The following is a 25,461-nucleotide window of genomic DNA, read 5'->3' on the forward strand; positions in this document are numbered from 1 at the left end:
CTCTTCATCAGTTGTTTGTAATTTAAATGTATACATTTTTGATCTTAGGCCAATAAAATGTGTAATAATTTTTCCATTAGCTTCATCCTTCATTAGACCGGGGATTTTTTTATTTAACCGTTCTATCATGTACGGGTTATTTTCCGAATAGTCAGATGTATCGAATTTAGAGTTGTGTACCTTTAAAACCTCCTTATATGCATCTAAACACTGTAATTCATATATAAAGCTATCTGTATCCATGTACAATAACATACAATTTTCTTCTCCCATCGTTGGAAGCATGAAGGAGTAATGAAAATCATACATACATAATTTCGATATGTCTAGGATTGCTGCACCTATATACAGAGGTTTATTAAAGCACACTACTGATTTGGTTAGTTCGATGGCTACTAGGTTTTCACTAAAGATAGTACGACTGTGAAACCGAATACTTGCAATCAAGTTTTTGGCTCCATACCTTCCATTCCAATTTTTACATATTTTTACAGTTCTATGCCTCCTTATATTCTCCATGGTCTTACCGAACACAGCATTGTTCATCATTTTATAGAGATTTTTCTCAAAACTGCTCTTAGATGCAGCCCGTAAGTTAGTATTTAACTCAATATAGGGCCGCAGCCATGCAGATTGATTAAATTTCAAAACTTTATGTATTTTAGTTAAAATTAAACCGTTGGATAAAGCCTGCTTTAAATTTCTATAATGAATAATATATTTTGACTTATTAAAAAGAGTTGGCAATAATTATCCTATTAGAGGAGGATTCTACGAAGAAGAATTACAGAAAACAAAAAATACAGACATTTACTTAATTGAAAAAGTATTGCACAGACGCGGAAATAAGATGTATGTTCAATGGCTGGGTCTCGATAATAAACATAATAGTTGGATTAATAATAAAGATGTGGTTTAGTACTTTTTAATGCGAATGCAACCTTGAAGAGGAGGGACGCAATATAAAAGACTGCTCAGCAACCTCGCTCTCAGTTAGTTCACCTCACTCTTCAACATGAGTTCTCAAGATAGTGGTTATAGTTCATCAAGTTCTGTGGTATTCGATGATTCATCAAGTGAAATCAATTATGGTGCCGAACTAGACCAAGTTTTAGCAAAATTCGAAGAAGCTGCGAAGAATGAACCATACTACTTGTTAGAAGCCTCATTTCCACTAGATAGTTACATAATTAAAGTTGGTCTATCACCAGCTAGACAGTTTACGGCATCCGTCATTTTATGTCAACATGCCATAAAAGAAGAATTATTCGACGGTCGAAGAATTAGTATAGACAAATTTGAGTGGAGTGACATAATTAACCTGTTTTCACAAAAGGTGAATGATTTTTTCTATGCAGACGAGTTTGGTCCTGTCGAGTTTCAGTGTGGAGACTACTGCAAGATACGACAATTGGTGTTGGATTCAATAAAGTTCCTTGTTATTGAAAAACATGGTGTGGAATACTATTTAGATGAAAATGATGTTACGCAAATTCTTCAAGTACACCACAGTATAGTGACTCATCGCATATCGTTGTTGGAAAATTTAAACTTTCATGCATATTATACAAATGTTGTATATTTGTTGCAACAGAATTTTTGTACAGATACTAGTTTATGTGGTCCGTTTGAAGCTATGACTGCGTTTTGTGAAATTTCTCCAGCAGATACTTTGTTAAGCCATGCTATGAGAGAATATGTATATTATTATAAAATTAAAGTTGTAAATGACTTGAATAACTTTATTTGTTAATAAATATTATGTATTTAACACTTGTGTTTTATTTTCGCAATATATTTACAAAAGGATAATGAAAAAATAATATTGTACAATAGTCATTTTATTAAATATTACTGAGGAAAAGTGATTGTGTCTTTTCAATAGCCATACATATTTTTAATATCCAAGTAAATGCCCTCAGCGTCTTAAAGCGATTATATTTTTGCTAAAAAATTATGGTATATCACAATGCCCCCAGGGAAGCGTCTTAAAGGATTCTGGTATTAAATATCGTTTATCATCATAAGGACTTAGAGCCGTTTTTGTTTGCTCTATGCTGAATACTGAATGTTGATATGACCGAATACACCTTTGGTTTGTGCTTTTAATCTTGCATTCTTTTAAACAATTTTCAAAATCTTCAAATGTGATTATATTTTTGACTACATTATATTTTACACCTTTTGCTTTTTTGGTTATACCTAAATTTTGAATACCACAATCAATTTGTTCCTTATTTAGTTTCAGTTTTAAACGTTCTCTCTCTTTTTCTCTCTCTTCATCAGTTGTTTGTAATTTAAATGTATACATTTTTGATCTTAGGCCAATAAAATGTGTAATAATTTTTCCATTAGCTTCATCCTTCATTAGACCGGGGATTTTTTTATTTAACCGTTCTATCATGTACGGGTTATTTTCCGAATAGTCAGATGTATCGAATTTAGAGTTGTGTACCTTTAAAACCTCCTTATATGCATCTAAACACTGTAATTCATATATAAAGCTATCTGTATCCATGTACAATAACATACAATTTTCTTCTCCCATCGTTGGAAGCATGAAGGAGTAATGAAAATCATACATACATAATTTCGATATGTCTAGGATTGCTGCACCTATATACAGAGGTTTATTAAAGCACACTACTGATTTGGTTAGTTCGATGGCTACTAGGTTTTCACTAAAGATAGTACGACTGTGAAACCGAATACTTGCAATCAAGTTTTTGGCTCCATACCTTCCATTCCAATTTTTACATATTTTTACAGTTCTATGCCTCCTTATATTCTCCATGGTCTTACCGAACACAGCATTGTTCATCATTTTATAGAGATTTTTCTCAAAACTGCTCTTAGATGCAGCCCGTAAGTTAGTATTTAACTCAATATAGGGCCGCAGCCATGCAGATTGATTAAATTTCAAAACTTTATGTATTTTAGTTAAAATTAAACCGTTGGATAAAGCCTGCTTTAAATTTCTATAATGAATAATATATTTTGACTTATTAAAAAGAGTTGGCAATAATTTTGGTAGTTTTGAACCGGGAGGAATGCGGTGTTCGGCAGCAAATGGAAAATCTTTATGTTTGTCGTGTAATTCAAGTGGATACTCTAAGTCAACTTGAAAAAAATAGCCCTCCTTCGCAGCATTCGGAATTGACATAATATCAATATGACCCTTGGGAAGTTTAGTGGATTTAGATGCAACACCAAATTTGGTTACATCTTCAATCCACTTAAATCCTCCAAAAGGTAAATATTCACTCATAGCCCAACCATAGAGATTATTTACATCTAAATACATGATGTACTTAGAGGGTTGTGTGGGGTCATATGTCGGCATGTACTTATTGTTAGCTTCCGAAAATCGGTTACTACACACAGATATTCCGCCTCGTATGCCTTTTTCAATAAACAAAATCATATCCACATCTTTTAATAACTCTAATCTACATTTTGTATACCTAAGCATACAATCCCATGTATAACCTGGTATGGTATAATACCACGCAGGATCTAAATGGTACGTATCCCTACATTTTTGTCTAAATTGTTCAAATACATCAGCCAGAAGCAAAATATCTGTCTTTAAATACAAATCGCTATACTCTCCCAAATTTTTACATTCAAATGTAGACCAAACTTTCTGCGCATGAGCATACTTCTGTTCGCTAATATGTTCATCACATAATTTATTATAAAAATGACTAATTGTAGGTAAAGAAGTTTCCTCTAATTTTTCCAAACTATCTACATAATCATAGCAAAATACTCCTTTGCAAGTTAATAAATTAAATGCATCATCATCTAAACTATAAAATTCTTGTTTTAAAATCTTCTTCTCTGAAGTATCTAAAAGTGATGCTAATTCATCGAGTGAAGCTCCCATAAATCTCATAGTATCGATAAATCTTAGTCTAATTTTATTCTCATCTGAATGTAGAGTAAAAGAAATATATTTTTCTTTATTAATAGGAAGTAAGCTCAGGTGCCCATGTTTGCATAAATCGATAATCATGAAATGTGAGTCATATCCACTAAAATTATGGAAGGCTACTGGCACAACAAACACCTTTCTGAAGTTTAAATTGCATGCTTGGTGTGCAAATCCTCTTATCTCTCCGGTAAAATGATCATGATCTACAACAATTATATCTTTAGCTAAAAAGCGTTTCTCACAAATATGACAGGCAGTTGCCGTACTTGTACTAGGCTTTTTAACCATAGGTACAATTGATTTTATTTTAGAATTAACAAATTTGGATATTTCAGCCATTTCTTTTGCAAACCACTCCATGCAATTTTCACCTCTGTAGCTTCGAAAATATGATAAGCCGTCATCGTAAGCACATTTAAAGTAATAGCCTGCACTATAAGGTACATGCTTTTGGTATTTTGTTGTTTTGCTCAGTTTTACATTAGAATCTGTAAAATTATGTAACTGACATTCAAAATCAGCATATATGATAAAAGGAGTGGTTTGTGTGTATGTGAAATTTCTAAAAGCAACATCATCGTATTTGGGAACAGTCATTTTACATTTGTTTATGTCTCTGCAGAACTCTTCATGTTCCGAAAGTTTATTCCCGCTGGAAAAATAATTCATACAGCGATCACAAATATATTTTTTATGTTTGTCCTTACTTAACTGAGAACTTAGCAACCTGGACATATCTTTAATCCAGCAGTAATGATAGTTTATTTCAATATTTTCATCGTCACTAGGAGGAGCATCGTAATCATTTAACTTTGGAAAATATTTATCCTGAATTAGAAGCAAATTTACATGTCTATCAAGCTTGTTTTGTGTAAGTCTAGCAGGTACTACGTCATAAAATTGTTTTTCCTTAACTTGATTTAATTCCAAAGCATAAACATTCACTGATATAGCATTTATTTTTTCAAATTTTGTGATATGAGTTAAAGGCATTGGAGCTTCCAAGTCCTCCGTTTTCAAAACAGTACTGTAATATGGATATGTCGATGTACGTTCTGTATTTATTTTAGCTGGATAAAGAGAGCTAATAATCGCCCAATAAAAGCAATTTTGATCGTAATTTTTTATATTTATACATGCATGACGATTTTGAATTTGTTCAGGAAGTTTAATGTATGATGATCCGTTCCCAATTTCAACTTTATTGATGTTAACTTCTAATGAGATTACTTTAGAGAGAGCGGCACCTGAACCTTTTTCTGAAAATTCAGACATTTTTTTAAAAATTATATCTTTAACATTTTCGCTAAACCAAATGTGTAAATCGGTCGAATAACTATCTATAATGACATTTTTAGTGCTAAAATGTATCAAATCTAAACTCTCACTATCACCTGTCTTTTTAATAAATTCCCCCCACAAAGTAGTGTTGACTTTAAGTACTCTATTAGATTTCAAAACAGTTTTAACTTTTTGTTTAAATACGGTAAAAGCATCATCCAAAAACGGTCCTACATCCTTATGATATAAATTTATTATAACCCCTGTCTTAATCCGGCTTGCAAAACTTGAAGCGACATTTTCCCATTTTACTCTATTACGTAATTTTGAATTAAGTCCTAGACCAACACGTCTATTAAAATTTAAAATTATTCTTCGAAAATGTTTAAAATGTCCTACGTTTGATTGTAATTTTTTACCAGTTCCAATGGGTAATTTTTTAGCTTTAATTAAATTATTACATTTGCAAATATGTGCATTTAATCGCTTTAACCACACTTTAGCATCATTTTGAGTAAATTTATCAAAAATTATTTTACGAAGTCTTTTAATAGTTAATAATAGATTATCAGACTGCTTAACTATTTCCTTAATCATTTCAATATTATATTGTATGGCTTATAAAAAAACAAAATCACTTACCCTCTTTTTTAATTCTAAGTTTCAACGATTTCGAATTTGGTTGCTGGATGTTCGTTTCCACTTCAATGGATGAAACCTTGCTTATTTCTTGCTAAATACACCTAAAACAATAACAACTTGCTATACTAAAATTCACTCTCTTCGAAAAAATTTAAAAAATGTAATTCTAGTGCGATTTTCGAACCTGCTGCAGAAAACATAAAAAAAGACAAAAAACATATCTAATAGGAGGCTCTCTAATAGAAATATGTTGTAAAATTTCGATGCAAAATTCGGAGCAAAACTCTCAATAACAACTTGCTATACTAAAATTAACTCTCTGTGAAAATAGAACGAAAAAAATCGAAAAATAGAAAAAAAAAATGCATTGCTATTACGATTTTCGAACCTGCTGCTTAAGTATTTAAACCTTGCTTATTTTGGCCAAATCCACCTAAAACAATTTTGCTATACTAAAATTCACTCTCTTCGAAAAAATCGAGAAACAAAAAATGCATTGCTAGTGCGATTTTCGAACCGGCTGTAGAAAACACACAAAAAGACAAAAAACATATCTAATAGGAGGCTCTCTAATATAAATATGTTGTAAAATTTCGATGCAAAAAATGTAATTCGGAGCAAAACTCTCAATAACAACTTGCTATACTACAATTAACTCTCTTTGAAAATAGAACGAAAAAAATCGAAAAATAGAAGAAAAAATACATCGCTATTGCGATTTTCGAACCCGCTGCTTAAGTATTTCACTATATTATATGTATGGTTAAAAAAACAAAAGCACTTACCCTTTTTTTATTCTAAGTTTCAACGATTTTGAATTTGGCTGTTGGATGTTCGTTTCCACTACAATGGATGAAACCTTGCTTATTTTTTGCTAAATCCACCTAAAACAATAACAATTTGCTATACTAAAATTCACTCTCTTCGAAAAAATCGAGAAACAAAAAATGCATTGCTAGTGCGATTTTCGAACCGGCTGTAGAAAACACACAAAAAGACAAAAACATATCTAATAGGAAGCTCTCTAATAGAAATATGTTGTAAAATTTCGATGCAAAAAATGTAATTCGGAGCAAAACTCTCAATAACACCTTGCTATACTAAAATTCACTCTCTTTGAAAACAGAACGAAAAAAATTAAGAACTAGAAAAAAAAAATACATTGCTATTGCGATTTTCGAACCCGCTGCTTAAGTATTTCCTTAATCATTTCAGTATTATATTGTATGGCTTATAAAAAAAAAACAAAATCACTTACCCTCTTTTTTATTCTAAGTTTCAACGATTTCGAATTTGGCTGCTGGATGTTCGTTTCCACTGCAATGGATGAAACCTTGCTTATTTTTTTTTGCTAAATCCACCTAAAACAATAACAACTTGCTATAAACAACCTCTTCGAAAAAATCGATAAAAATAGAAAAAATATTGCGAGATTTGAAGCAACGCTACGAGACTCTGAATAGAACCGACACAAAACATATATCCAAACGAAGGGTCTCTAATAAAAAATTCAAAGCAAAAGTCTTTTAGTTTAGTTAGAGTAATTCGATCGAGAAAATTACACATACATAAGTTACGAATGTAAGCAAAGATAGAACTAATATGTATGAATAAAATACTAAAAATTCTAATCTGCTGCAACGCTATGGGGCACTGGACAAAACAGAAGAAAAAGAACAAAAAAGTTCTAAGAGAAATACTAAAAACTAAAATATAGGATTTTAATCTGCTGCAACTCTAGATACAACAGAAACAAAACAACAGACGACTTTTATTTTTTGCTATATACAACTTCATTCCCTCCGAAGTGGTTCAAGCACTTCAAAAATAAAGACAGGAAATGCTGTTGAGTCAGAACAGAAACAAAAAGACAAAAATATATATCTAAAAGAAAAGACGATATGGAGAATGTCAGCACAGAATGGACTGGAGACGTTGGATGAAAGAAGGAAGGCGGTGACAGCTGTAAAAATCCTATGATAGATAGAGGAAGGACTCTAATAGAAAGAATATTGCAAAATTTTTAAGCAAAAGTCTTTTAGTTTAATTAGAATAATTTGAAAAAATAGAGGATTTATCGAAATTTTGGATAGATTTCGGTTCAAAGATAAACAGAATTCGACTAAAAAAATTACATATATCCAAAGTTACGAATATAAGCTAAAATCAGACTAAAATATGTTGTGAATATAAACAAAAAATCGAGAAATTAAGACTCTGCAATGCAAGACTCCATTCCCTCCGAAGTAATTCAAGCACTTAAAAAATAAAGACAGGAAATGCTGTTGTCAGAACAAAAAGACAAAAATATATATCTAAAAGAAAAGACGAGATGGAGAATACCAGAACAGAAAGGACTGGAGGCGTTGGCTGAAAGAAGGAAGGAGGGGACAGCCACGCTTTTTATATGGGTGCCCTGTACCAAAGCTCACACTCTAAATAACAGTATTTTGAATAAAATATTATTTGAAAAATATTTATTTCTTTTTATTATCAATATGAATGTCGTAACATGTGAATATCATCGTTATTTTTTAGAGCAAAGTTCCAAAGCCACGTTGGTTGAGTGATTTAAGGCTTTGTTAAATTGCATTGAAAATAAGTAAGTGTTAGACCATAGGTTCAAATCTCCTGTACTGCAAAGCTTTAAACCAGTCAACCAACTTGGCTTTTTTATTCCAAAGAAATAAAACATTTTTTTTTCTTATTTTTGTATATATCTTATTCCCATCACGTAACTAATTAGATCATTTTATTAAGAATTAAAAAAGAAAAAGAGCTGGTAACCACAATAAAATCGAATGCCTCTAACACATTGTAATAAAGAGCGAGAGATATAAATTGCTGCAACTCGTTTTTCATGCTTTTTATATAGGTTTATTTAGTAGAATTATGGAAGTTGGATAAAGCCAGACGAATGGAGAAGCAGTGTATTTACAAAAAAAGAGACAACAATGTACAAAGAGCAATACAACTATCACATATGGCCAATTGATATACGGATACGTGAAAATCAGTTCAGCTTCAGGAACAAAGAAGCAAACTCTCATATATAAGAAGCAAAAAATATCGAGAAATACTAGAAAAATAAAACAGAAAGAATGGCATATAAGGTACGAATATAAATAAAAAATCAGAATAAAGTAAAAATAGTACTCACCTTGCTGCTATGTTGACTGTAATATACCATATGTACTTAACTGCCTCGAAAACTCGAATACACTATTTTCACTACTTTTCTCGTTTTTATATCAAAGTCCAGTAATTATATTGATGGGTCTTTAATTACTGTATTTTCTCCATCAATTAGTGTGACGTATTTTTTAAATTACCTTCTAATTGCTTTGCTATTAAGCAAAGTTTCTAATATTTTTCCATATATCATTTAGCTATTAAATAAAATTAAATAAAGTTTCTAATATAATATATCTTTCCATATTAGCAGTGGCGTATCTACGGAGAGGTAAATTTCATTTTTCTGTGTCATTTTATTCTGTTAAATAATCATGTTGACCAATAGGACTGAAAATACTAAAGCCTTTTTACATGCTGTTGTATACAAAATACTGAAATGGAAAAATACTGAAATGGAAAAATACTGAAATGGAAAAATACTGAAATGGAAAAATACTGAAATGGAAAAATACTGAAATGGAATAAAAATGGCGGATTGGTGGCGTCATCTAGTGGAAAATAACTACACTATTCCATCGCTGTGACGTCAGCATCTATCTCACTCTTACTCATTGGAAAGGTACTTCTCTCTCTAACACATTGATTTCCCTATCTTGATAGCAGAATCTGTTTTGTTCTTGTCGTAATTGACTGTTTTTCAAAATTTGTGTGGACTCGACCATTAAAGACAAAAACAGGGGAGGAAATAACAAAGACGTTTGCAGATATTTTAAATCAAACTCAACGAGTTCCGAAAAATTTACAAACAGACCAAGGTACAGAATTTTTCAATTCCAAGTTTCAAAACCTCATAAGAAAACATGGTATTAATCACTATAATACCTTTAGTGTTAAAAAAGCAGCCATATGTGAACGAATTATTCGAACATTGAAGGAAAAACTTTACAAGTATTTCAGTCTTAATGGTACTTACAAATGGATAGATACATTGCCTCAAATTACAAAAGACTACAATAACACGAAACACAGCAAAATTCGACTTAGACCTATTGATGTTAATAAATCTAACGAAAAAGAAATCTTACGAAAATATTACACTCACTTGAAAATATCAGGTACAAGAAAATTGAAAGTTGGTGATATGGTGCGTATTAGTAAAAATAAACACCTTTTTGATAAGGGATATAAGCCAAATTGGACAACAGAACTATTTAAAATTACTGAAATTAAAATAACAAATCCCACAACATATTTGATTGAAGATATGACTGGAGCGCCTATTAGAGGAGGATTCTACGAAGAAGAATTACAGAAAACAAAAAATACAGACATTTACTTAATTGAAAAAGTATTGCACAGACGCGGAAATAAGATGTATGTTCAATGGCTGGGTCTCGATAATAAACATAATAGTTGGATTAATAATAAAGATGTGGTTTAGTACTTTTTAATGCGAATGCAACCTTGAAGAGGAGGGACGCAATATAAAAGACTGCTCAGCAACCTCGCTCTCAGTTAGTTCACCTCACTCTTCAACATGAGTTCTCAAGATAGTGGTTATAGTTCATCAAGTTCTGTGGTATTCGATGATTCATCAAGTGAAATCAATTATGGTGCCGAACTAGACCAAGTTTTAGCAAAATTCGAAGAAGCTGCGAAGAATGAACCATACTACTTGTTAGAAGCCTCATTTCCACTAGATAGTTACATAATTAAAGTTGGTCTATCACCAGCTAGACAGTTTACGGCATCCGTCATTTTATGTCAACATGCCATAAAAGAAGAATTATTCGACGGTCGAAGAATTAGTATAGACAAATTTGAGTGGAGTGACATAATTAACCTGTTTTCACAAAAGGTGAATGATTTTTTCTATGCAGACGAGTTTGGTCCTGTCGAGTTTCAGTGTGGAGACTACTGCAAGATACGACAATTGGTGTTGGATTCAATAAAGTTCCTTGTTATTGAAAAACATGGTGTGGAATACTATTTAGATGAAAATGATGTTACGCAAATTCTTCAAGTACACCACAGTATAGTGACTCATCGCATATCGTTGTTGGAAAATTTAAACTTTCATGCATATTATACAAATGTTGTATATTTGTTGCAACAGAATTTTTGTACAGATACTAGTTTATGTGGTCCGTTTGAAGCTATGACTGCGTTTTGTGAAATTTCTCCAGCAGATACTTTGTTAAGCCATGCTATGAGAGAATATGTATATTATTATAAAATTAAAGTTGTAAATGACTTGAATAACTTTATTTGTTAATAAATATTATGTATTTAACACTTGTGTTTTATTTTCGCAATATATTTACAAAAGGATAATGAAAAAATAATATTGTACAATAGTCATTTTATTAAATATTACTGAGGAAAAGTGATTGTGTCTTTTCAATAGCCATACATATTTTTAATATCCAAGTAAATGCCCTCAGCGTCTTAAAGCGATTATATTTTTGCTAAAAAATTATGGTATATCACAATGCCCCCAGGGAAGCGTCTTAAAGGATTCTGGTATTAAATATCGTTTATCATCATAAGGACTTAGAGCCGTTTTTGTTTGCTCTATGCTGAATACTGAATGTTGATATGACCGAATACACCTTTGGTTTGTGCTTTTAATCTTGCATTCTTTTAAACAATTTTCAAAATCTTCAAATGTGATTATATTTTTGACTACATTATATTTTACACCTTTTGCTTTTTTGGTTATACCTAAATTTTGAATACCACAATCAATTTGTTCCTTATTTAGTTTCAGTTTTAAACGTTCTCTCTCTTTTTCTCTCTCTTCATCAGTTGTTTGTAATTTAAATGTATACATTTTTGATCTTAGGCCAATAAAATGTGTAATAATTTTTCCATTAGCTTCATCCTTCATTAGACCGGGGATTTTTTTATTTAACCGTTCTATCATGTACGGGTTATTTTCCGAATAGTCAGATGTATCGAATTTAGAGTTGTGTACCTTTAAAACCTCCTTATATGCATCTAAACACTGTAATTCATATATAAAGCTATCTGTATCCATGTACAATAACATACAATTTTCTTCTCCCATCGTTGGAAGCATGAAGGAGTAATGAAAATCATACATACATAATTTCGATATGTCTAGGATTGCTGCACCTATATACAGAGGTTTATTAAAGCACACTACTGATTTGGTTAGTTCGATGGCTACTAGGTTTTCACTAAAGATAGTACGACTGTGAAACCGAATACTTGCAATCAAGTTTTTGGCTCCATACCTTCCATTCCAATTTTTACATATTTTTACAGTTCTATGCCTCCTTATATTCTCCATGGTCTTACCGAACACAGCATTGTTCATCATTTTATAGAGATTTTTCTCAAAACTGCTCTTAGATGCAGCCCGTAAGTTAGTATTTAACTCAATATAGGGCCGCAGCCATGCAGATTGATTAAATTTCAAAACTTTATGTATTTTAGTTAAAATTAAACCGTTGGATAAAGCCTGCTTTAAATTTCTATAATGAATAATATATTTTGACTTATTAAAAAGAGTTGGCAATAATTTTGGTAGTTTTGAACCGGGAGGAATGCGGTGTTCGGCAGCAAATGGAAAATCTTTATGTTTGTCGTGTAATTCAAGTGGATACTCTAAGTCAACTTGAAAAAAATAGCCCTCCTTCGCAGCATTCGGAATTGACATAATATCAATATGACCCTTGGGAAGTTTAGTGGATTTAGATGCAACACCAAATTTGGTTACATCTTCAATCCACTTAAATCCTCCAAAAGGTAAATATTCACTCATAGCCCAACCATAGAGATTATTTACATCTAAATACATGATGTACTTAGAGGGTTGTGTGGGGTCATATGTCGGCATGTACTTATTGTTAGCTTCCGAAAATCGGTTACTACACACAGATATTCCGCCTCGTATGCCTTTTTCAATAAACAAAATCATATCCACATCTTTTAATAACTCTAATCTACATTTTGTATACCTAAGCATACAATCCCATGTATAACCTGGTATGGTATAATACCACGCAGGATCTAAATGGTACGTATCCCTACATTTTTGTCTAAATTGTTCAAATACATCAGCCAGAAGCAAAATATCTGTCTTTAAATACAAATCGCTATACTCTCCCAAATTTTTACATTCAAATGTAGACCAAACTTTCTGCGCATGAGCATACTTCTGTTCGCTAATATGTTCATCACATAATTTATTATAAAAATGACTAATTGTAGGTAAAGAAGTTTCCTCTAATTTTTCCAAACTATCTACATAATCATAGCAAAATACTCCTTTGCAAGTTAATAAATTAAATGCATCATCATCTAAACTATAAAATTCTTGTTTTAAAATCTTCTTCTCTGAAGTATCTAAAAGTGATGCTAATTCATCGAGTGAAGCTCCCATAAATCTCATAGTATCGATAAATCTTAGTCTAATTTTATTCTCATCTGAATGTAGAGTAAAAGAAATATATTTTTCTTTATTAATAGGAAGTAAGCTCAGGTGCCCATGTTTGCATAAATCGATAATCATGAAATGTGAGTCATATCCACTAAAATTATGGAAGGCTACTGGCACAACAAACACCTTTCTGAAGTTTAAATTGCATGCTTGGTGTGCAAATCCTCTTATCTCTCCGGTAAAATGATCATGATCTACAACAATTATATCTTTAGCTAAAAAGCGTTTCTCACAAATATGACAGGCAGTTGCCGTACTTGTACTAGGCTTTTTAACCATAGGTACAATTGATTTTATTTTAGAATTAACAAATTTGGATATTTCAGCCATTTCTTTTGCAAACCACTCCATGCAATTTTCACCTCTGTAGCTTCGAAAATATGATAAGCCGTCATCGTAAGCACATTTAAAGTAATAGCCTGCACTATAAGGTACATGCTTTTGGTATTTTGTTGTTTTGCTCAGTTTTACATTAGAATCTGTAAAATTATGTAACTGACATTCAAAATCAGCATATATGATAAAAGGAGTGGTTTGTGTGTATGTGAAATTTCTAAAAGCAACATCATCGTATTTGGGAACAGTCATTTTACATTTGTTTATGTCTCTGCAGAACTCTTCATGTTCCGAAAGTTTATTCCCGCTGGAAAAATAATTCATACAGCGATCACAAATATATTTTTTATGTTTGTCCTTACTTAACTGAGAACTTAGCAACCTGGACATATCTTTAATCCAGCAGTAATGATAGTTTATTTCAATATTTTCATCGTCACTAGGAGGAGCATCGTAATCATTTAACTTTGGAAAATATTTATCCTGAATTAGAAGCAAATTTACATGTCTATCAAGCTTGTTTTGTGTAAGTCTAGCAGGTACTACGTCATAAAATTGTTTTTCCTTAACTTGATTTAATTCCAAAGCATAAACATTCACTGATATAGCATTTATTTTTTCAAATTTTGTGATATGAGTTAAAGGCATTGGAGCTTCCAAGTCCTCCGTTTTCAAAACAGTACTGTAATATGGATATGTCGATGTACGTTCTGTATTTATTTTAGCTGGATAAAGAGAGCTAATAATCGCCCAATAAAAGCAATTTTGATCGTAATTTTTTATATTTATACATGCATGACGATTTTGAATTTGTTCAGGAAGTTTAATGTATGATGATCCGTTCCCCATTTTAAACTTTATTGATGTTAACTTCTAATGAGATTACTTTAGAGAGAGCGGCACCTGAACCTTTTTCTGAAAATTCAGACATTTTTTTAAAAATTATATCTTTAACATTTTCGCTAAACCAAATGTGTAAATCGGTCGAATAACTATCTATAATGACATTTTTAGTGCTAAAATGTATCAAATCTAAACTCTCACTATCACCTGTCTTTTTAATAAATTCCCCCCACAAAGTAGTGTTGACTTTAAGTACTCTATTAGATTTCAAAACAGTTTTAACTTTTTGTTTAAATACGGTAAAAGCATCATCCAAAAACGGTCCTACATCCTTATGATATAAATTTATTATAACCCCTGTCTTAATCCGGCTTGCAAAACTTGAAGCGACATTTTCCCATTTTACTCTATTACGTAATTTTGAATTAAGTCCTAGACCAACACGTCTATTAAAATTTAAAATTATTCTTCGAAAATGTTTAAAATGTCCTACGTTTGATTGTAATTTTTTACCAGTTCCAATGGGTAATTTTTTAGCTTTAATTAAATTATTACATTTGCAAATATGTGCATTTAATCGCTTTAACCACACTTTAGCATCATTTTGAGTAAATTTATCAAAAATTATTTTACGAAGTCTTTTAATAGTTAATAATAGATTATCAGACTGCTTAACTATTTCCTTAATCATTTCAATATTATATTGTATGGCTTATAAAAAAACAAAATCACTTACCCTCTTTTTTAATTCTAAGTTTCAACGATTTCGAATTTGGTTGCTGGATGTTCGTTTCCACTTCAATGGATGAAACCTTGCTTATTTCTTGCTAAATACACCTAAAACAATAACAACTTGCTATACTAAAATTCACTCTCTTCGAAAAAATTTAAAAAATGTAATTCTAGTGCGATTTTCGAACCTGCTGCAGAAAACATAAAAAAAGACAAAAAACATATCTAATAGGAGGCTCTCTAATAGAAATATGTTGTAAAATTTCGATGCAAAATTCGGAGCAAAACTCTCAATAACAACTTGCTATACTAAAATTAACTCTCTGTGAAAATAGAACGAAAAAAATCGAAAAATAGAAAAAAAAAAATGCATTGCTATTACGATTTTCGAACCTGCTGCTTAAGTATTTAAACCTTGCTTATTTTGGCCAAATCCACCTAAAACAATTTTGCTATACTAAAATTCACTCTCTTCGAAAAAATCGAGAAACAAAAAATGCATTGCTAGTGCGATTTTCGAACCGGCTGTAGAAAACACACAAAAAGACAAAAAACATATCTAATAGGAGGCTCTCTAATATAAATATGTTGTAAAATTTCGATGCAAAAAATGTAATTCGGAGCAAAACTCTCAATAACAACTTGCTATACTACAATTAACTCTCTTTGAAAATAGAACGAAAAAAATCGAAAAATAGAAGAAAAAATACATCGCTATTGCGATTTTCGAACCCGCTGCTTAAGTATTTCACTATATTATATGTATGGTTAAAAAAACAAAAGCACTTACCCTTTTTTTATTCTAAGTTTCAACGATTTTGAATTTGGCTGTTGGATGTTCGTTTCCACTACAATGGATGAAACCTTGCTTATTTTTTGCTAAATCCACCTAAAACAATAACAATTTGCTATACTAAAATTCACTCTCTTCGAAAAAATCGAGAAACAAAAAATGCATTGCTAGTGCGATTTTCGAACCGGCTGTAGAAAACACACAAAAAGACAAAAACATATCTAATAGGAAGCTCTCTAATAGAAATATGTTGTAAAATTTCGATGCAAAAAATGTAATTCGGAGCAAAACTCTCAATAACACCTTGCTATACTAAAATTCACTCTCTTTGAAAACAGAACGAAAAAAATTAAGAACTAGAAAAAAAAAATACATTGCTATTGCGATTTTCGAACCCGCTGCTTAAGTATTTCCTTAATCATTTCAGTATTATATTGTATGGCTTATAAAAAAAAAACAAAATCACTTACCCTCTTTTTTATTCTAAGTTTCAACGATTTCGAATTTGGCTGCTGGATGTTCGTTTCCACTGCAATGGATGAAACCTTGCTTATTTTTTTTTGCTAAATCCACCTAAAACAATAACAACTTGCTATAAACAACCTCTTCGAAAAAATCGATAAAAATAGAAAAAATATTGCGAGATTTGAAGCAACGCTACGAGACTCTGAATAGAACCGACACAAAACATATATCCAAACGAAGGGTCTCTAATAAAAAATTCAAAGCAAAAGTCTTTTAGTTTAGTTAGAGTAATTCGATCGAGAAAATTACACATACATAAGTTACGAATGTAAGCAAAGATAGAACTAATATGTATGAATAAAATACTAAAAATTCTAATCTGCTGCAACGCTATGGGGCACTGGACAAAACAGAAGAAAAAGAACAAAAAAGTTCTAAGAGAAATACTAAAAACTAAAATATAGGATTTTAATCTGCTGCAACTCTAGATACAACAGAAACAAAACAACAGACGACTTTTATTTTTTGCTATATACAACTTCATTCCCTCCGAAGTGGTTCAAGCACTTCAAAAATAAAGACAGGAAATGCTGTTGAGTCAGAACAGAAACAAAAAGACAAAAATATATATCTAAAAGAAAAGACGATATGGAGAATGTCAGCACAGAATGGACTGGAGACGTTGGATGAAAGAAGGAAGGCGGTGACAGCTGTAAAAATCCTATGATAGATAGAGGAAGGACTCTAATAGAAAGAATATTGCAAAATTTTTAAGCAAAAGTCTTTTAGTTTAATTAGAATAATTTGAAAAAATAGAGGATTTATCGAAATTTTGGATAGATTTCGGTTCAAAGATAAACAGAATTCGACTAAAAAAATTACATATATCCAAAGTTACGAATATAAGCTAAAATCAGACTAAAATATGTTGTGAATATAAACAAAAAATCGAGAAATTAAGACTCTGCAATGCAAGACTCCATTCCCTCCGAAGTAATTCAAGCACTTAAAAAATAAAGACAGGAAATGCTGTTGTCAGAACAAAAAGACAAAAATATATATCTAAAAGAAAAGACGAGATGGAGAATACCAGAACAGAAAGGACTGGAGGCGTTGGCTGAAAGAAGGAAGGAGGGGACAGCCACGCTTTTTATATGGGTGCCCTGTACCAAAGCTCACACTCTAAATAACAGTATTTTGAATAAAATATTATTTGAAAAATATTTATTTCTTTTTATTATCAATATGAATGTCGTAACATGTGAATATCATCGTTATTTTTTAGAGCAAAGTTCCAAAGCCACGTTGGTTGAGTGATTTAAGGCTTTGTTAAATTGCATTGAAAATAAGTAAGTGTTAGACCATAGGTTCAAATCTCCTGTACTGCAAAGCTTTAAACCAGTCAACCAACTTGGCTTTTTTATTCCAAAGAAATAAAACATTTTTTTTTCTTATTTTTGTATATATCTTATTCCCATCACGTAACTAATTAGATCATTTTATTAAGAATTAAAAAAGAAAAAGAGCTGGTAACCACAATAAAATCGAATGCCTCTAACACATTGTAATAAAGAGCGAGAGATATAAATTGCTGCAACTCGTTTTTCATGCTTTTTATATAGGTTTATTTAGTAGAATTATGGAAGTTGGATAAAGCCAGACGAATGGAGAAGCAGTGTATTTACAAAAAAAGAGACAACAATGTACAAAGAGCAATACAACTATCACATATGGCCAATTGATATACGGATACGTGAAAATCAGTTCAGCTTCAGGAACAAAGAAGCAAACTCTCATATATAAGAAGCAAAAAATATCGAGAAATACTAGAAAAATAAAACAGAAAGAATGGCATATAAGGTACGAATATAAATAAAAAATCAGAATAAAGTAAAAATAGTACTCACCTTGCTGCTATGTTGACTGTAATATACCATATGTACTTAACTGCCTCGAAAACTCGAATACACTATTTTCACTACTTTTCTCGTTTTTATATCAAAGTCCAGTAATTATATTGATGGGTCTTTAATTACTGTATTTTCTCCATCAATTAGTGTGACGTATTTTTTAAATTACCTTCTAATTGCTTTGCTATTAAGCAAAGTTTCTAATATTTTTCCATATATCATTTAGCTATTAAATAAAATTAAATAAAGTTTCTAATATAATATATCTTTCCATATTAGCAGTGGCGTATCTACGGAGAGGTAAATTTCATTTTTCTGTGTCATTTTATTCTGTTAAATAATCATGTTGACCAATAGGACTGAAAATACTAAAGCCTTTTTACATGCTGTTGTATACAAAATACTGAAATGGAAAAATACTGAAATGGAAAAATACTGAAATGGAAAAATACTGAAATGGAAAAATACTGAAATGGAAAAATACTGAAATGGAATAAAAATGGCGGATTGGTGGCGTCATCTAGTGGAAAATAACTACACTATTCCATCGCTGTGACGTCAGCATCTATCTCACTCTTACTCATTGGAAAGGTACTTCTCTCTCTAACACATTGATTTCCCTATCTTGATAGCAGAATCTGTTTTGTTCTTCTACTTAAACCTAGTGTTGAATGATGCCGTTGCTCGTGTACAGGAGTTGTTTTTTTAGGATATAATTAAAAGATTATTATGTTTTTTTTTTAGTGCAAGTATTAAAATATGGGATGTACTATGTGCTGTTATGACTTTGGATTCATCGCGTTTGCCAACACTTAAAAGGTTATATGAAACCCGGTGGTCATACAGACATGATACTGTTATGGCTTTGCATCAAGCTTTTCAACAAGTAATGAAAGCTTTAAAAAAATTTCATTGCTTTAAAAAAAACGATGAAAATTTAGAAGCTAATGCATTATTAGAGCATATGAATAATTGTGAATCTAACATCAAAACTTTTGTAATATGAAACGGCCCTTCAACTTTTTGAAAAAACTCGTGATAATTTTAGAGAAATAAAAAATTTGTTTTCCGAAACTTTAGCAGAAGCAGCAGGAATAGCAGAATAGTAGGGTATTATTATAGTATTATACTTATATCGGAATTTAAAAATAAACGGATAAAACGTATAAAAAAAATTTTACGATGAGGTACGACAAAAAAATAACTTATAGCAAAATTTTCAATGTAAATTTAGATAATATTGCAACAACTTACTAATAGGTTTGTCGGATTAGAGACATGTATAATAGGTTTTCATGTCTATTCCCAAAAAATCTTGTAACACTAACTGATGAAGACTTATACGATGATACAAAGGCCAAATAATGTCATTTACATATATTTTGGTAATAATTATACTGTTATTAGTTGTCGTTATGTTTATAATACGGGGGCCCACCAAAAATTGTTGCGGGGAGGCCCCCCAATCTTCAGCTACGCCACTGTATTTAGCATGTTTATTTTGATATGCACATAATACCTAAATATAATATAATATACTTACCTATATTTATAAAACTAAAATTTATATGTACCTACCTACTTACTTTTTAAGTAATATTGTAAAATGTACCTACTAACTACATTCTTGTATGCAATTTGAATATGTAAATATGATAGTTGGTAGAACCTAGGATGAGATTAGGTGATGCTGAAAACATACTTCTGAGCAATATAGCACTTGATTGGAACATCCTTAAAAGTATATTCTTCCCTTATACTAAAAAGATGCGCGGTAGTATATTCTAAGTATATAAATAGAAGGTTTATAGCACTTCCTTGGAATATTCTAAAAAGTAAATTCGTGGTATATACTAGAAAGAAGTGCGGTAGTACATTCTAAATATATAAATAGAACGGTTAAGCACTGTAATGTAGTATACATATACTAAGCATCTGCTCAGCACATTCCCAATGCTAGTTACGCATTTTCTCAGCATATACTTTTTCTGAAAAGTATGTTCTATGAATTTACTAAGAACATGAAATTGTTATGTGAGAGTTATGCTAGTCGGACAAACTTTGATGTATGGGAACACTGGAACAAGCGAAATTTTAATTTTGGAACGTGATTTTAATTGTGGAACTTGTTATCCTGACCACAGTATAAAGAGGTTCCACAGTAAAACCACTCGTCGGTCGGCGCTTTGATCTCAGAAAGTAAACCGGCAAAGTACGAAATTGGTAATTCACCAGTGGTGGATGCTGGCGGAGGCCGCACGCTCCTTTGGTTAACCTTACAGAGCCGTACTAAATCTTTCTGGGCCTACATTATTATTTATTAAAATAAAAAATGCGGCTTCCCATATTTAACTGTTCAGATGTTCTTACTAAATGTTAATATTACAAAACTAAAGGGTTTAATAAATGAAAAACAATATTACAATTCAATGTTTATATTTCAACGGTATTTAAAATATCAACGGTATTGCGCAACTTTTAAATCTCAATGGTTTTTAATATATTGTACACGTCATATAAACGTCAAATAAAAAGGAGGTTAATCTCGAAGCTCTCACGGCATTACTGTACTCTGTTTTTAAACCAGGAGGAGTAATTTAAATTTACCGCGTCGTAACGCTTGTTTGTAATTCGTCCAACAGCAGGCAAGTTTACTCCACTGTTATGAAATTTTGACACTATTGACATTTATGAAATTTTGTCACTATTGGCATTTCGTAGGTTAATTTGGTTATATCGGCGATTTTTTGTGTTTTCTGCATTATTCGTTTAGTTTCAGTTGTAGTCTGCAAAAAATTAATCAAATTTTGAAATAGTCCTACTTTTCATCAAATCAATCGCGTAATGTGCAAGAGTATATCAATTAAAATTCAAACTGCTTAAAAGTTAACCATTTATTCTATATATTATGTAAAAGTTTTACATGGTTTTACAGTAAAACTTCTTCTTCTTCTTCCTTCTTGTATGTAGGCTTTAAAGCCTGTTTCTTCTTCAATATTATCCTCCTAAATTGTTTAGGTTATCGCACCACCTTTTTCTTGGTCTGCCAATACTTCTTCGTCCATTTGGTGACTTATCTCGTGCTATTCATACTATCCTATCCTCTCCCATTCTACTAATGTGTTCGTTCCACTCCTGTTTCCGTCTTGTCACCCATCCATTTATGTCTTCTATATTGCATGATCTTATGTTTTCGCTCCTCTCCCTATCCAACAGACTTTTCCCTGATATTCGTCGGAGTATTTTCATCTCTGTTGTTTCTAGTAGTCGTCTCGTTTTAGATGTGTCAGGCCTTGTCTCCGCCGTGTATGTTAATATAGGTCTAATTGCTGCTTTATAGATTCTTGCTTTTGTGTCTTGTCTTAAGTGTTTGTTCTTCCAGATTGTGTCATTAAGAGATCCCGCCGCTTTACTTGCTTTTAAGCTTTGTTGTCGTACTTCCTCTTCAACATCTCCGTAACTGGTTATATCTATTCCCAGATATCTAAACCTTGCTTCCTGCTTTATTATTTTCCCATTAATTTCGATTTTACATCGTAGTGGGTATTTAGATGTCGTCATACATTTGTTTTTTTTTTCTGCTGATATTATCATATTGCATTTCTTGGCTGTTGTATTAAAGATGTGTGTTAATCTTTGGAGATCGTCTTCTGTCTCGGCGATTAATGCGGCGTCGTCTGCATAACGCAATACTTTGATTTCTTTATTCCCCATTCTGTAACCATGACCTTTACGTACCGGGTGATCAGTTAAGGGTAGCGAGCGGCCATATCTCATAAGATATTGGTCGTATAGAATTGAGAAAAAAAAAATCATGATAAAAGTCGCCAAGAGAAATTGCTGGAAATTATTTTCGAGTTTGTCAAACGTCCGCTAGAGGGCGTAACAACCAACACATAGTAGAAAAATGCGATTTTCATAGAATTTTGTCTAATGAAAGTTTATCGATGGTATCATTTTCATATTAACAGACCATTTCCCTACATTTTTTGTCTAAAACGTTTTGTTCTATCTATCAAAATAAAGCGGTGGGAGAAGTTCAATTGTTTTTTTAAACAAACCAAGATTTCTTCCGTTTCTTTTGACCGATTTTAGCAAACTTAGGCTCATATAAAAGAGCATAATTTGCACTACAAAACGCTTATTTGGTTTTTAATTTTTGACGTTTGCTGTCGCCGCTAGATGGCGTTAACTGAAATGGTAGCAAATTTTTGAGCTTTTTTCAAAAAAAAACAAATGTAATGATATATTAATTTTTATATATTTTAAAAGAGGATAAGTTTCTCTATAATTTAATGAAAATAATTTATTATCTACCTTTTTTTGAACCGTTGATATTGACCAAAATATAATTTTATTACATTAAAAAATGTCACGCCACTGTTTTTTATCAAAATAAAAATCAGTTTCATAATCTCTTATGAGTTGCTAACAAAAAGAACCTCTTGACTTTTTTTCGTTAGACAAACGGTTTTGGATTGAAAAAATAAGATATGTTTACATGGGGCGCCCATATCTCGAAACATACTAATTTACATATTTGGAAAAAAATCTTAATAAAACTGTCCAACAACAGCAAGCGCAGTAACACTAAAAACAAGAACACAGAACTTTAAAAATAAACGTTAAAACTAAATTAATAATTTTGTCGTAAATGTTCAAAATGTTGTCCGTTATTTTGAATGCACTGGTCCAATCTCTTCTGGGTGGAGTTGACAGCTGCCTCAATTTCCGCTCTTGGTATAATATTTATCGCGTTTTGAATTCGGACTATCATGTCTTCTCGAGTAGTTGGTCGAGTTTTATACACTAAATCCTTTATTCGGCCCCATAGATAAAAATCAAGGCAGGTTAAATCAGGGGACCGTGGTGGCCAGAAAAATAGGCTGCCTCTACCAATCCAACGGTTAGGAAAATGCCTGTTCATAAAATCTTGCACATTTCGAGAATAATGTGCCGGGCATCCGTCTTGTTGAAACCACATGTTTCTTCTTACTTCTAAAGGCACGTTTTCTAAGAGTCCTGGTAAATCGTTCAATAAAAAGTTCAAATACATGTCACCGGTTAGATTGCCATTAAATATGTGCGGACCGATAATAGTACCATTAATAACACCGCACCAGACGTTAACGCTCCATCGACCCTGCTGATAATCTTCACGTAACCAGTGTGGATTAGTGTCCGACCAGTAATGCATGTTATGCAGATTTACCTTGCCATTACTGCTAAACGATGCTTCATCTGTCCATAATATTTGTGACAAAATAAGACGGTTTTCCCTAATGAAGTCTCTAAGCCAGTAGCTGTAATCGAACCTACGTTCAAAGTCAGTCTCTTTTAAGGATTGATGAATCACGACGTGATACGGATGCATTTTAAAATCCATTAATATTTTTTGCACTGAGCCATAGGATATTCCTAAATATCTGGAGATCTCTCTTATGCTTAAATGGGGGTCTGCATGAATATAAGCCAACACATTTATAATGTTATCTTCTCTTCTTACTCTACGATTTCTTCTCAAAGTTGGAGTTGGTTGCACTTGGCCATGTTGCCTTAAACGTAAGGCTAAACGACGAAAAACCATTCTCGAATGCCGTCTACGGAGGGGATAACGCAGTGCATACTGCCTAGAAGCAATCGCCGCATTTTCAAAACATTGAAAATAAATTCTCAACATATCAAAGGCTTCTTCATTCGTAAAAGGCATGATTTGTTGTAAAAATACTTTTTACATAACATTAAATTAGATGTCAATGGCAGGAACTGTCAAAATAAATATCAGCGTGATTGACAATTTGGTGTTTTCTTTCATTTTATTTTCAGTTTCGTAGATCATGGCCTGCTTCGCTTAAATGCGATGTTAGTTAAGTTTGATTTTTAATTTAATTTATGAAATAATAATAATTATTATTATTAAATTATGAACTAATGCATTCTCTCGCTAATTAAATAATTATTAATGATAAAAATAATAGGTAATAATTTTATTATTGTGAGATGTAATATTTAAAAATAATTTTGAACCTTATAATTATCAGTATGTAAACCTATTTTATTTTTTCAATCCAAAACCGTTTGTCTAACGAAAAAAAGTCAAGAGGTTCTTTTTGTTAGCAACTAATAAGAGATTACAAAACTGATTTTTATTTTGATAAAAAACAGTGGCGTGCCATTTTTTAATGTAATAAAATTATATTTTGGTCAATATCAACGGTTCAAAAAAAGGTAGATAATAAATTATTTTCATTAAATTATAGAGAAATTTATCCTCCTTTAAAATATATAAAAATTAATATATCATTACATTTGTTTTTTTTGAAAAAAACTCAAAAATTTGCTACCATTTCAGTTAACGCCATCTAGCGGCGACAGAAAACGTCAAAAATTAAAAACCAAATAAGAGTTTTGTAGTGCAAATTATGCTCTTTCATATGAGCCTAAGTTTTCTAAAATCGGTCAAAAGAAACGGAAGAAATCTTGGTTTGTTTAAAAAAACAATTGAACTTCCCCCACCGCTTTATTTTGATAGATAGAACAAAACGTTTTAGACAAAAAATGTAGGGAAATGGTCTGTTAATATGAAAATGATATCATCGATAAACTTTCATTGGACAAAATTCTATAAAAATCCCATTTTTCTACTTTGTGTTGGTTGTTACGCCCTCTAGCGGACGTTTGATAAACTCGAAAATAATTTCCAGCAATTTCTCTTGGCGACTTTTACCATGATTTTTTTTTCTCAATTCTATACGACCAATATCTTATGAGATATGGCCGCTCGCTACCCTTAACTGATCACCCGGTACTGCTTCTATTATTTCGTCCATTATTATATTAAAGAGCAGTGGGCTTAATGAGTCACCTTGTCTGACTCCACTTTGTACTGGTATAAACTGCGTTAGTTTTCCATTTATCT

The 25,461-nt window shown here is 31.6% G+C and overlaps 3 protein-coding genes across 3 annotated transcripts in view; 1 reads left to right on the forward strand and 2 right to left on the reverse strand.

Moving 5' to 3' along the window:
• Nucleotides 1–25,461, forward strand: part of LOC114331767 (probable G-protein coupled receptor CG31760) — a 923,592-nt gene that overhangs the window by 221,072 nt on the left and 677,059 nt on the right. The window lies entirely within an intron of this gene.
• Nucleotides 1,955–9,050, reverse strand: LOC126890172 (uncharacterized). Its single transcript, XM_050659025.1, has 2 exons — nt 9,021–9,050; nt 1,955–4,765 (listed from the first exon to the last, which is right to left on the reverse strand). Exons 1-2 carry the CDS (start codon nt 9,048–9,050, stop codon nt 1,955–1,957), a joined length of 2,841 nt encoding a protein of 946 aa, XP_050514982.1.
• Nucleotides 11,472–14,051, reverse strand: LOC126890173 (uncharacterized). Its single transcript, XM_050659026.1, has one exon. The coding sequence runs from the start codon at nt 14,049–14,051 to the stop codon at nt 11,472–11,474; it is 2,580 nt and encodes an 859-aa protein (XP_050514983.1).

The sequence above is a fragment of the Diabrotica virgifera genome, chromosome 8 (assembly GCF_917563875.1).
Source record: "Diabrotica virgifera virgifera chromosome 8, PGI_DIABVI_V3a".
NCBI lineage: Eukaryota > Metazoa > Arthropoda > Insecta > Coleoptera > Chrysomelidae > Diabrotica > Diabrotica virgifera.

Bases quoted from the DNA above. Each gene is read 5' to 3' on its own strand.
- LOC126890172 (XM_050659025.1), bottom strand. From the start codon at position 9,050: ATGGTATATTACAGTCAACATAGCAGCAAG. The intron at 4,766-9,020 runs GTGAGTACTATT...CTTCTAATTCAG, and splicing joins ACAGTCAACATAGCAGCAAG to GATAAATATTTTCCAAAGTT.
- LOC126890173 (XM_050659026.1), bottom strand. From the start codon at position 14,051: ATGACTGTTCCCAAATACGATGATGTTGCTTTTAGAAATTTCACATAC.